The 14,866-nt window shown below is 29.1% G+C and overlaps 1 protein-coding gene across 1 annotated transcript; it reads left to right on the top strand.

The window, feature by feature from the left end:
* The first annotated feature begins 1,590 nt into the window (after positions 1 to 1,590).
* On the top strand, positions 1,591 to 2,511 carry LOC129975435 (uncharacterized). Its single transcript, XM_056088498.1, has one exon. It carries the CDS (start codon positions 1,591 to 1,593, stop codon positions 2,509 to 2,511), a length of 921 nt encoding a protein of 306 aa, XP_055944473.1.
* The last annotated feature ends 12,355 nt before the right edge of the window (positions 2,512 to 14,866 follow it).

Raw genomic sequence — 14,866 nt, forward strand, 5'->3', positions numbered from 1 at the left:
ATTTTCATATATAATACATATGAAAGAAGAGAGAATTTAAGGAAGAGGTAAGCAAGCTTATAACATACATGAGAAATTGAATGATTGAAGTTTCTAAACGGAAATGAAATTAAATGCTTCGGTGTGTTATTTAGCTACAAAATATTTTGATAAAAATAGAGTAATCTTTTTAAACCAACAGGAATGGTCCCTCCAAAACTGTATCTCTTACTTTCTAATAAAAGTGTTATACCAGTGAATACATTGCATGGCATTGGCATACAATAATTAAGAAATGTTAGCCTTTGGCGCGAATTTAGCATTTTTACGGAATCTATGGTGTCATCCTTGGCGAGTTATTTGGCGCTAAATCCTTGGCATGCGGTTAATATATCAGAGAATCAAATTTATATTTTAGACGCGTTTTTTTCACCAGATTGAAACAAAAATTTGACCCAAAATGTATTTTTAGTCACGAAATCCCATACCAAATTTGGTTTATTTAAATCAATGTGTTTTTGAATTCTCGCCTTAACATGTTTCTAAAAGTGCAGATAAACAAGTAGTCGACCCATAGTTAGATTTTACTCTATACTACTGATGTTAAATCTGTGAATAGAATTTTATCTATCTAGCTCTCTTCATTTTGTAATTATGGTGTTAATTTATGTTCAGTCGACTGGACAGACTTCATCAAAAAAAATTCTACTCAAAATTTTATAGAAATGAACAAATTTGGAGTAAAGACTACATACCAAATTTCAACCGTTTAGCTCAAAGTATTTTTGAGTTATCATTATCACAGACAAACAGGCGAAGATTTTCCAAAAATGTGTTTTTTGAACTCAGGTAGCGTGGTAGCCTAAAACGTGGAGATTCATTAAAATCTTGAATTCGAATTTTTTTGGCGATTACTATACTTTCTCTATACTACGAATACCAGAAAATAAAGGGGGGGGGAATTCAGTCCGTCCTTTTGCTTTTTTACTTTATGTGATTGCAATTTATTTCATTTTATAAATATAACTCTCATTTATATATTGCAGTTTCAAATTCATTCCTAAAATAAGTTTTAGTTTATGGAATTGAATCATAATTATCAGAGTTTTTTTTATATAAAATTTCAAGATACTTTTTTTTTCTGTTGTGGTGAAAAGAAATGTTTAACTGGTTTTTAAATTTACCATTTAGGATTATTTGTACTTAGAAACATTCAAACTTAATTTAAACTTTAATTCTTTCAAGGATATTTTATTAATGAATAAACTATAATTTACATTTTCATACTATTGTTTTGTAAATTATACGTCACGATCAGAAATCATTTCGGTTATTTAGCGAATATGAACTATAATATGTAATACTTTTCTAGCAGTTGTCAATAGTAGCAACCACAGCTAATAATCTTGTCTCCTTTAAAATATTTTTTATTTACGTCACAATTTTATTTAGAAATTTATCGAATTTTTAAATTAAATGTAAAATTATTTATTATTATTAAATATTAATAAATATCCAGTTAAATCTTAAATTATTTCATATAACTCAAATGGAGAGAAAAGGTTAAAATGTATAAAAAAAAAGTCATGAAATTTTCTCATTCAAACCTGGATGGAGCTAATAAGTTTAACTGAAGAAGTTGTAATTGTGGACATCTACTCTCATTCAAAGAATGTCTATTTAATAACTTGCCAAATATATTTAATCAATTCAGCAGGAAAAGAAACAAGTTGTGGCAAAATAGATGCAAGAACTCATATGGATAGTAAGCCTTCTTTCAGATTTCCACTAAATATCAGGAAGAAGAATTTGTTAGATGACAAACTTGAATATTTGCCCAATGATAGTTTGACGCTAAGATGCGAGTGTACGGTATCAACTGGGATAGAATTCCAAAGAATCGAAGAAACTTTTTACGATCTTCATTTAATTCCATTTTTCAAAAGAACATTGCACGATTCAACTGTTGCACCAACTCCAGCAAAACTGAAAGGTGTCGTTGATGACTTGAGGTCTCTATACAAGGATCAGATTGCCGGTGACGTTCAACTCAAGGCTGCAAGCAAGACGTTCTCTGCTCACAAAAGTGTGTTATGTGCTAGATCACCTGTCTTCAGAAGCATGCTGACAACTAACATGAAAGAAAAAATAATGGAACGTATCCAAATTGATGATTTGGATGATGATACGATTGATCAGTTCTTGCTTTTCCTTTATACTGATGATTTGGAAGATCTTCAATGGGAAAGTGCCATGAAGCTGTACTATGCTGCTGATAAATATCAGGTCCAATTGCTCAAATACTTGTGTTCTTCTTTCTTGGTAGCCAGGCTCGACATTTCCAATGTCACTGACCTTCTGTGTCTAGCAGACAGACATCAGGATTCAAGTCTAAAGACAGACGTCGAAAATTTTATTTCTACGAATAGCAAGAAACTATTTTGCACCGATGAATGGGAAAGATTCATGGAGACAAATCCTAAATTAGCTATGAAGACGATGCACTTTTACTTGAAAAGTAGCAGTGGATAATCATTATTTCAAGATATATAATTTGCATTAATATTGATTGTATTCATGGGCAAAGTAAGCATGCAACATGGGAATATGAGTGAGAAATTGAAAGATATCTAAAAATAAAGCTTCTTAATTTTTATTCTGGCTTCCTCCAGACTTCCTTTTAGGGTATTATTTGTTATTTAGTTTCTATATTATTAAGGCATATTATTTAGAGTATATTATTTTACTTAAATATTATTGATTAATTGAATAATTATTTAGCGATTGCTATTATGCCCATAATTCTTTTTAAATTCCCTGACGAGAAATTAAAAATTATCATTTTTATATATTCTTTAAAATTGTAAGTTTATTTATGTATTATATTTATAAATGTCATTTAGATATAAATATTTTTTTTCTCATTTAGATAAAAAATTATGAATATTTTTATATTATATAAATATTTCATTTTTTTATATTTAGTTATATTTTTTATAAATAGTTTTGAGTCACTAAGTTTGAATAAATAAAGTAAATAATATCAAATTTAAAAAAAATTATTTTTAGTGATTGAAGTAATTAAGATAAAAACATTTTTATCTGAATACTTTAAAATAAAATTTCATTAATTAATTGAATAATTATTTCCTGATTGCTACTGTGAAAAAAAATTAATTTCCTAAAGTGAATTTAAAGACTATCATATTTATATATTCTTTTAAAGTGTAAATTTATTTATGTATCACTAATTTTGAATAAATATAGATAAAATAAGGTTTTAAGTAAATAATTTCAAGCGAATAAAGTAATTAAGATAAAAAATTTTAAACGAATAATTTTAAATTAATTTTATTGATTAATTGTATAATTATTTCCTGATTGCTATTATGTCCAGAATTTTTTTAATTTCCTGAACTGAAATTTAAAATTATCATGTTTATAGACTCCTTAAAAGTGTACGTTTATTTATGTATTATATTTATAAATGTCAATTTTAAATGATATTCAGATATAAATATTTTTACCATGAGATTAAGTTACTAATTTTGAATAAATAAAATAAGTACAGCCAAGTTTTAAATAAATAATTAAATAAATAATTTTAAATGAATAAAGTAATTTAGATAAAACTGTTTTAAATGAATAATTTGAATAAGTTAGTTTTAAATAAAGAATGTTTTAGAAACAAATAAAGCGATTAAATTAGTTTAATATGTTTGTTTGGTAAATTAAGATGTTTCTTAATGTGACTTTTTTTCGTATTCTGATTGATCATCATTGAAGGATAATGCATATTAAGCGATAATGCGTAATACATTGTAAAGATTTAAAATAACACTGAAATTCCAAATTATCTTAGGATCTTTTTAAATTACTTTAAATTTTTTTCTTATATATATATATATAATTATAGGTAACTAATTTTTTCCTGACATAAATATTATATTTATTAAATAAATAAAGTGATTGAAAACATGTGATAAGCTCGTTGTGTTTAAGAACGTTGCTCAACTCAGTAAGAGCTAATAAACTTTCGAATTGAAATACAATGCTTTAATGTGTATGTACACACTTGAAACTTCGAAAATCGTTCAAAATAGCGAATATTTTTTATTGCTTAATAATGTTCTCTGATCCTTTAGCTTTCAAACGATGCCAAGATGTTGTCAATATTCGAAATATTTCTCGAGTTATAATTATTTTTCTTGAGGTGCTTTCATTAAAAACTCTAGTTCCGGTGTTTTTAAAACTGATTTTATGAAGAATGATATTTTTCCACCATGTTGCTTCATTCAAACAATCATAACTCAACAAGAAATGAACCAAATACAGTTATTTATATATCAAAATAATCTGTATGAAATAGTGGATGTTTTGTGCCTCAATCAAAGTTATATTTATAGAAATAAATTTTTAACAGCTATTTAATAGATAAAATGACAGAAAAAATCTCGCTTTTTCTATTCATCGTTGATGAAAAAATTGTTTAAAAAAAACTAGATATTTTTATAACTTGATTGAGGCTGACAACATGATACTAATATTGGGCATCATTTCCAACTAGAATTGTGTGTCTGTAGAAATTAGAATTTAAGATATCATGTTTCAAAAAATAGGCTAATTAGCTTATTAAATATTAATTAATTAATTAATTATTAGTGTTATATGATTTTTTCACACTGAAATGAGTTTAAACATATATTAATGACCTACTGTGAAAAAACTGGATTTTTAAATTTAAAATTTAAAAAAAAAATCTTCTAGTGTGTACGTACACCTTAAGATATTCCACCGTTTAAAATGTAATAATTTTTAGATGATATTTAGATTAACATTTTAATTATTACTGATCAATCAACCATCATTGATTGATCAGTAATATCATAAAGAAATAATTAAAGCATTAATATCTTTTAATCATATCTTATTGCATTAAAATCTGTTTAACATTGTCTTTTTTTTTCGTTTTCATTGAAGTACAAAATCGATACACTGAATTTTAATAAACATCGTTTTATAATATATATTTGAAAATCTATACTTGTTTTTAAATTTAATTTAAATATAACATTTTATTATTTTTTTATGATTGTGGTTTCCCCCCCCCCTTTATTATTTTACAGATTCTGAAAGAAAAAAATATTCAATATGTCTGAAAATGAGCCATACGTCCTTAATTGACATTCTGGATTAAATTTAGCATGTCAGCGAAATTTGTTTTCATATGCATTTTCTAATTAAAGAATTTTTCTGTATATCGCATTTGAGTTTATGTTTGTCATCCGGTGTATAATATCCAGACCTAGTTTTTATTCAACTGAAACAAGATTAGGAATCGACGTCTATTAATTTTTATTACATATTATTCGTTTTTATTCTCGTTTTTATTTTTGGATACTTCATTTATTCATGTGTCCATAAGTACTAATTCTACTAAATAAGATCTTGCATTATTCAAGTGCAAAATAAATTGTAAAACACTTGTATACTTGTCCACAGTGTAGAGCTTTTTTTTTTCTAAAACCAGAGTAATTGGTCTTCCCTTAGCTTTCTCGGGGTCGCGGTCGCTTGGTGGTAAGGTCTCGGCTTCGGAACCGGAGGGTTTCAGGTTCGAGACCCGATTCCATCGAAGAACCGTCGTGTAAGGGGGACAGTTGCGCGTTAAATCCGTACTGACCAATTGTTCTCCCGCTGGTGTGGTGTGGAGAGGGGGTGCCAGCTCAGGTGTCGTCCTTGTCATCTGACCGCGGTTCAAAATGACGAGGTCCGTCCCAAAATAGCTCTAATGTTGCTTCAAACGGGACTTTAACATAACTAAAACTAAACCCTTAGCTTTCTCGCATACTCTCCAATAAAGAAAGATCTCACACCACCACTCCTTCCTCTGTATAAAATTGGGGAGCTCCAAGATTAAGAAAATGCATTTAGAAAACAATCTGTAACCAGTCCACTTTAGAAGTGTTCAAAAAGTAAAGCCTTTCAGGTAATCGAAAGCAATATCGACTGCTTAGCAATTACACCTTACCATAATGTACAGATAACTCGGACGATTACTTTGTGACAAGTGATGACAGCCAGTGTTTTAACAACATTATATAAGTTCATGTACAAAATAAAAAGGTTAGGAGAAAAGCAATAAAATAGTATGAGTCAAAAGTCAAAAAAATTTATTTAAACTTATTGGGTTGAAGGAACCATAAATATCAAGTTACACATAAGTGATTTAATTGAAATTGAATGCATCTCATATTCCCCTAGAACCAATTGGTCCCCCAAAGACTCCACATTGTATATTTGGAAGTATCTTTTTAGTGTTGTGGTGGCCATGAGAGGGCGTATTCTTTAGCAAAACATAAAATAATATAACGTACCTGAACCAGTAATATAAGCGCTTACGATTTCAGCTTTCCTGCAGGTTTCGACATAAGCTTTAGTTTCTCATTGGTCCTCGTGATTCTTTCTATTGAAGTGGTGGGACGCAATGGCCTTATTGGTAAGGTCTCGGCTTTGGAACCAGAGGGTTTCAGGTTCGAAACTTGATGCCACCGAGGAACAGTCGTGTGAGTGGATCCGGTACACCCTAAATCCGTCTTGACCAAACGTCTTTCCACAGCTGTGGTTTGGGCGTTTGGAGAGGAGGTGCCAGCTCAGGTGTCGTCCTCATCGTCTGACTGCGGTTCAAAATCAAGAGGTACGTCCCGAATTAACCCCAGTGTTGCTTTAAAACAAGACGTTAATATAACTAAACTATTGAGATGTGTTTTTTGCTCCTTTAGAATTGAATCTCTTATAGTTTTTATTAGAAACAAAAACTAAAGGAGATACAAACCTTTTCTCCAAATCAATATCGCACGATAATGATTTAGGCTTTATTCTATTTTATTTTTTAAATTTCGATATCACTTAAATAATCGAGTGAAGCATGCTTTCAAATAATGTACCTAATATGGTAGCAACGTACGTGGGTATAAATCAAGTATTCAAAGCAAAAAAAAAAAAAAGAATTGCTGCACAATATTTTTAAAAATTCCCTAAAATTTGTGATATTTAATTAAAATAAAATTGATACCATTGAAAACTTTTTTTAAAAGATAAAGTGGTGTAAAAACGTTTGTGGGCGATAGTGCACTCCTAAAGTTTCACGTTTAGTTTAGTTATATTAACGTCCCATTTTTAAAGCAACACTAGGGCTATTTTGGGACGGACTTCGTAATCTTGAACCGCGGTCAGATGACAAAGACGACACTTGAGCTGACACCCCCTCTTCAACTTCCACACCATACCAGAGGAAGGACGTTTGGCCCTGACAGATTTAATGTGCACCAGACACGCTCCGAAAGTTCCATCGAAAAAGTTTTAAATTTTAATGATTTTTTAATAAATTGGTTATCTGGTTATGATTTTTCTAAGTACAACGGTTTGTCCTTTTGCACGTTTTGAAAAGATTTTTTTCTTCATTATGGAGGTAGAAATTAATAGACAGTATTCCAACCTAGAAACTTTATATATATATATATATATATATATATATATATATATATATATATATATATAACGCTAATGTACGTGGCGCACAGAAATCGAGTTTATTACTAATTCTCACAGGCAAAAAGCAAATGTAAACAAAATGTCATACGAATTTCAGAGTGCTTCCTTCATTCATTAAACATGTTTACAGCTGTAAAAAATCAAACGCTTCGCTTAGCTAATTAATGGAGCTGCGAAGTATTATTAGAAGTGTTCTAAAGATAGTTACCCATGTCACCAAAGAGGACATTCAGTTAGGGGAAAGAAATCAAGAAGTAGGCTTCAAACAAAAATTTCGATCAAGCACAAAAGTAGGCTTAACCGTTGTCAAATAATTATCCGTGGCAAGACTAAAGATTAATGTACGGTTTCTCGCCAGTCTCGCCAGAGCGAAAATCGTGCCAATCGTCCAAAAACGCTCTGGTGTATATCAGAAATGTTAACCAATGGCTTTTAAAGTTGCAATCAAAAATTGTCACGATTATATTTGGCGAAAAATCGCTCAAAATTGTTTTTTTATCATGTGAGAACATAATGTTGTTTCCGTTATGGGCTTTTGAATAATTGAAGGCAACGAATAATTGAAGCTCGAAATCGCGTAGGTAATGAAGCCAATTCGCAAATTGTACAGACTAAGCAAAGGATACCGACGTGCTCTGATTGATTTAAGCCTTGGCGTCTTATTGGCAATGTTTTGCGAAAAAGATGCCATACCGAAATATATTTTTATAAAAATAAATAAAATTTGTGAATCCCCCCCTTCCTATTTTTTACGGTCTACATGTAATATTAATCTAGAATATAGATCATATACTGCAGAAAAGATCAAATCCTGAAACCTAAATTCAGGAAATATAAAAATTGCATTTTATTAAAAATATTTTTTTGTGTGTTTCTTCTTAATATTATTTTTATATAACTAAAAAAATTAGCTACGAAATCACATATTTCGTTAAAGCTTACTTATTTATACGTTTTGGGCATTAAGTAATCATCTCCCCATATGTAGTTGATGGGAAAGTAACAAACGTTCAGCAACAAGTTTCAATTGCATAAATTATCTAATAAAGACACGAAAATCATAGAAAAAGAAGAATTTTTAATTGCTGTTTCATATGTTTAGTAATTACTTTCATATAGTTTTTATACTTCTGTGCATAAGCAACATAAGTTACTTCTATTACTAGTATTATTATTAATATTTATTATTATTATTAATAATAATTAGTATTAGTAGTATTACTCGTAATATTTAGGGAAAACAATTATATTAATAAAAATTAGATCGTGTTGATATTCACTCGTATCTTCCATAAAACTAATGAAAGGTACAAGGTTTGAGCCAAATAAGCGAAAACTACACTATTATGAGTGCAAAACATTACCAATAAGTTGTCAAGACTTAAACCAATCAGAGCACGTCTGTATCCTTTGCCATAGACTTAGTTTGTACAATTTGCGAACTCGCGGTAATGAATAACGCATAAATGGCAATATTCATCTTCATCTGCTTCACCTGCTTTTATCAGTATTGCATTATTATTATATATGCTTCTTTGAAAGCAGATACGCTTTTAAAAAGGTTGACCTGCTGTTAGAGATATGGAGACTTCACCATGGTAATCTTAGTTGCTCCACGAGTTACGGACTCTCAAAGTTGTAAAAATGTGAATTTTTGAGCGAGGTTTTCGACCTCGTTTTTGCAAAAACTTTGTTTACGACTGGCATCGATACACTCTACTCGATGTCCTTTATCGAACAATACCACATTTACGTCGCTTACGTTATTAGGAGCCGAGAAACAGAAACCAGAACGGAAAAAGAACATGATGTTGTTTGGTTAGAGAGGGTTTGAAGCTGAAAATCGCGTGGGCAATGAATAAAGCATAAATGGGGCGTCCTAAACTTTCTCACGATGAAGCCTTGCAAAAAAAAAAATAATAAAGGAACGAAAGAGCAAACAGAGGCCGGAACAAAACCTTCAAAGACAAAACTTTCAATCAACAAAAACGAATAATGAAAATTTAAAATTAGAAGCTGATCGAATTAAACATGAACGTAAAATAGCTTTACAACGGGAATGAAAAGCGTAAACGTATGCATTGCGTTGCAGATTCTCAATCGCAATACTCAACTTCAAACATTGAAGTGTCCATTTGGATTCTGAATCACAACCGTCAACGTTCAACACAAAAATGTAAATGTACAAAAATGTTTTTAAATGTATCCCATATTAATAATTTAACAGCTTAATAAGTTAATAATCTGGGAGAACAAACTGGTAGCTAAAGGCAAATAGTTTTATAAATAGCTCCTAAGATCCTTTGTTTTTTTCTCCTGCATTTATAAATTAGACTTATCTATCGCATTTTACAGAAAGATTAAAACTTCAGAAAATTATTTTTCCATTTGCTTATCAAAAACTGGTTGCTATGGTTACTGTTATGATCGCTCTTTTATAGTTACAGGGAAATAATGCCTTTCCCAATCGTCTGCGAATTTCGCTCTTTGAGTTTCGTCTGCACTTTAAACTTTCCTGATTTCGGAAATTTTCACCTCAACTCATCCTGCGAACGATTTAATTTTCGCTTATGGTTATTTCATACGAAAACTTCGGAACTTTTTAACCGACATCCAAAACGCGAGTTTAAAACAAGGTGCTGAATTACGAAAAAAAAACTAACTCAAATATTGAAAAAGAAGTTTTAAAAAAAGATATCCGTATGTCCATTTTATCTGTATTTGCAGATAAGATTAAAAAAAAAACTTTTGCATAATTTGAAAGCAAGCACAATGACAATTGTTCCTTAATATTCAAATTCAAATTTTAGAATTTCCATACTCATGATTAATTATTCTATGTTTGTTTGTTTTTTTATTATTTTTATTATTTTCGTTTCGAGAAAAATTCACAATAGTCTATAGCATTAAGTTGATGTTGTAAAAAATAATCTTGCAATTTTTTTACGTTAATATTCGACTTAATTATAAATGTGTTATAAAATATAATGGATACAGTTACTCGAATAGTACTACTTCTGTTGAATAGTACTAGTTCAACTGAATACTTTAAAATAATTAGGAGCATACAAATTAAACCTTTTGAGGATTTGTAGTTTTGCGTATAAAGTGAAGTTGGACAGATTAGATATTTTTTTTCTGTTATATCTATACTTATAATAAAGCTCAATGTGTGTGTGTGTGTGTGTGTTGGCGCTCTACAGGCCAGACCGTTTGACCTACAGCTACCAAATTTGGTACATGTATACCTTGGAGGTCGGGAATGTACACCTGGGTTCCTTTTTTCGAATTTTTAATTAGAATTTTAATTATTAATTAAAAACTAACTTTCCCGCCAAAAAAATCTTCCATTTTCCCCACCGCCAACTTTTCCGCCAAAAAAAATCTTCCATTTTCTCCACCGCCAAATGAGTAAAGCAAGTCTTTTTTTCTCCCAACAGTAATGAGGCTAGGGTTAATATTTTTAGGCGGATTATTTCAAACGATTCTGTTTATTTTCTTAATGTTTGATGCATTTAAAATTAAACATTGTTAATTAATCCATGTTTCAGATTCATTCTGAAGTACTTTTGAATTAAAATAACACAGAATAAAGGAAATTAAAAATGTATAATCTGCATAGCGTTACCCCAACTGGCGTAGAAAAATTCACGCATTTGCGTTAACGTAACTGGCGAAGAAAATTCACGCATGCGCACTGTGTTCTGATTGTTGCCATGACAACCGTTATCAACAGATGATTTAAATTATTTTTAGGTTAGTTGCATGCTTTTGTAAGTAAATTGTATTTATGTTAGTTATATATTTTTTGTATATGCTTATAGTTTTAAGTACATAGTTTTTTAAGTAGTTTTTTAAACCTGTTTTCGACCGATTATTTTAAACGATTCATTTTATTTTCTTAAAGTTTGATGCATTTAAAATTAAACATTGTTAATGAACCGATCTGTTCATGAGGAATCTGAGAAAATTTTGTTGACAAATTCTTGAGATATTACATAACTTAAGAAAGATATTCTTTAGTGCCCATAAAGTTTAAACGCTCATTGACTCTATTATCAGTAATCATATTATTAAAAAAATGCTTTGTTTCACTAAAAAATATTATTATATTAATTGCAGTTTAGTCATTTCCATTTTAATTTTAAGCATAAATTCTACCGAAACTAACAAAATTAGAGAGATACATATTATGTTATGGCTGAAGGACTATTATTTAGAGTGAATTACATGACTATCAAAATTTGAAGCTTTAAAATATTTGATGAAGAAGATATTAAAGTAGGAATTACATAAAATATTTAATTTTTAAAATTTTAACGAGCGTGAAGATTGGCGAACCGGCTGGTCGCCAAAGGCGGCTAGTAGTGAAATAAAAGTAACTTTAATTTTTAAAAAATTATAATTATAAATATAAGCAAACTTACGCAGTCTCTTTTCTGGTCGAATCATTTCTGGGCTCTGTCTTGGGATTTTTTTTTTCTTAGCTGGATTTAGAGAATAGAAATTGCATGTTATGGTAAATTTCTTCTTTAAAATTCGAAGTGATGATGTGTTTCTATGTTCATTTCTTCTTCGGAATCTTGCGTGTGACGTGTGTCTAAAATTTTGTTGTAAGATTACAGATTAAAATTCTTCTATTTGGTATAATTTTGAGTTCTCGTGTTCTTAGACAAAGAGATAAACAAATAGATTTCCCTTTCCCGGATTTTGAGTATTACTGAGCTCTAAATGTGATTCATTTTTATGTTTGGAGTCATTTCGTTCAGACCTCCAATAGGTGACGCGATATTATCGTGTATATTACATTTAAGAATTTGAGGGATATTCCGAATGCTACACAGTATCGTGAAGATATCGTAGAAATACTGTAGAGTAACTTGTGTTATTTGGATAAACTTGCAAAGGTAATTTTAAAAAAATGTATTTTGAATTCAACGAAATTTAATACCTGACAATTCATCAAAATCTCGAAGTCAAACTTTATCATGCTGACAGTATTTTCATTTTCTTTCTTTTATATTCGACAAAGTAAAAAGGTGAAATCTTGCTTTAAGATATTTCTGACAACATAAAAATTTTGATGCAAATTTCTAATTTTATTATAACTGTTTCTGACGATAATATAATTTAAATATATGTACAAAATTTAGAAAAATTCCTAGAGAACTAAATATCAGCTTCCATATTTCATTGTTGTTCCTATATATACTTATAAATATGTATAATTTCATTTCCGTTAAAACAAGCTTATATAGCAAATTTTAACAAATTGAAATAGTAAAACATAAAATTGTGGATCATTTTCAATAATTTGCTTTCAGAGAATTGTACATAAGAAAAATGTAAGGTTAAGGTATCCGCACACGTTCGGAGCACTTTTTTAGAAAAACATGGTGTAGACATACTTTAACCCTATTTCTGGGTTTAAGATATTCAAAATTAGCAATAGGATGTCAATATTTGAAATAAACCTTAAAAATTTTGAAAACTGGCATTTAATACCATAAATTTAAGCAAATTCTTCAAAAACTTCAAATTGGCTACACCGAAAACTATTACTCTCGTCCGAACAACACTTATACCAAAATAAACTACATAGTTTTTTCTAGGGAATGAACTACAATTGTATGGTTATAATAATAAATAAACATTTTAGAACCAGTCGAAGAATTTATCATGAAATTTTTAGTAAATTTATGACGTTATTGCTCAAACAATAGGCTGTAATTTAAAAAGTATATCCTCAATCTAAATTCTTTTGGTTCATTCCTTAGAAAATAGCATAAAGACAAAGTTCACCAAATTTCATAGTAATATTTCATTATATTTTGAGTTATTTGATTTGAAGTGAGCAAAAAATAAGAAAAAAATCAATTTTGAGAAAAATGCATTTAAAGTATACTCTAACATGTTTTAATAATAAATAATGTGTGTACATAGTTAAAATTCACCACAATTATAGGTTATATCTTCTTCCTCCGCAGCATTTAATATTTTCCCTTTTTTAGTAATTTTTTTTTCTGGCAATTTTTGTGTTTGGCAGTGAATGCCGCCTAGATTCGTATATTCTGTTTTTGTCGAGCTCAGCAAAAGCTCTAACTGCATTTGCGCTATTATACTCTCCAATAACCTTAAGAACATACAGTAATCCTATAAAACCTTCGTTAAAATATATTACAGACATAAATGCCCCTAATCTGAAGGTTCGGGGCCCAACAAAGACATCTTTAAGTACAAATTTCCACAAAACACCATTAAAACTCTCATTGGCATTTTTTATTTTGCAGTGCAAAAAATGTTCCGTATTTAAAACTAAATTTGGTTAATACAAATTTTTAACATGTTTTTGGTCCTTTAAATCGGTACTTCCGGTTATTTAAATGTCCACTTCCGGTTTACCAATCATTACGAAAATATTAACATCTTGACTTCTAATTAACGTACAGATAAAAGTAAGCCTGTTTTGGATAGATCAAAAACTGCTCTGTTCAATAAAAGAATTTTTTAAAATGTCATGTTTGGAGAAAATCGACCTTTTTAACACGTTCGGATACCTTAAAATTTAAAAAATATTATACATAATAGTGGTAAACAAAACACAACCCAAAAAGTTTTAATACAATCTAAATAGCATTGTTTATAGGATCGAACATTTTTTCATAAATGTGAAGTTACAAAATAAAATTTACAGAATAGAATTTATTAGTAATGTTATTAGAATATTGTTCGAAAAATTCAACAATACTTCATTTTATATTAAATAATATAAATACCACTGTCATCATAAATTCAGTATCCGTACAAATTTAAATTATTCTGAAAATATTACAAAAAGTCAAAGCTTGAGCCCTAAAGTATTTACTTATTTGAGTATTTTATAACTAGAGCTTTGCATAAAATTGTTCAAAATTTATTTAAAAAATTGCATCAACGTTGAATAATTATAAAAATAAATAAAGAAAATGACCACAGCGGGATCTATATCATGCTGCCATCTACTGGTAAGAAATAAACATTATTATTAAAATATAATATATTATTAAAAAATATTGCATTCAGCTAATTGAATTTCTCTGAGAATTTATCTTAAATAAAAAAACGAATTTATGTTTATAGGAAAATTTCATATATTAATATTAAACGAAACTAAGTTAGAAATTTAAATAAATGTAATTTCAATTTCTTTTCCACTTCTCTTTATAGAAGTTGTCACAATTTTTTTCATTTTTTAAAAAGTGGAAATCTTATTATTTTGAAATAATTCTAATGGAAGACAGAAAGCAGCTCAAAATGTGAGAATATCAAATAAGGTAATGCTTTTTTCAAAAGATTT

This window comes from Argiope bruennichi, chromosome 7, assembly GCF_947563725.1.
Source record: "Argiope bruennichi chromosome 7, qqArgBrue1.1, whole genome shotgun sequence".
NCBI classification, from domain to species: Eukaryota; Metazoa; Arthropoda; class Arachnida; order Araneae; family Araneidae; genus Argiope; species Argiope bruennichi.

Excerpts from the sequence above, each read along its gene's own strand:
- LOC129975435 (XM_056088498.1), top strand. The coding sequence starts at position 1,591 with ATGGAGCTAATAAGTTTAACTGAAGAAGTTGTAATTGTGGACATCTAC.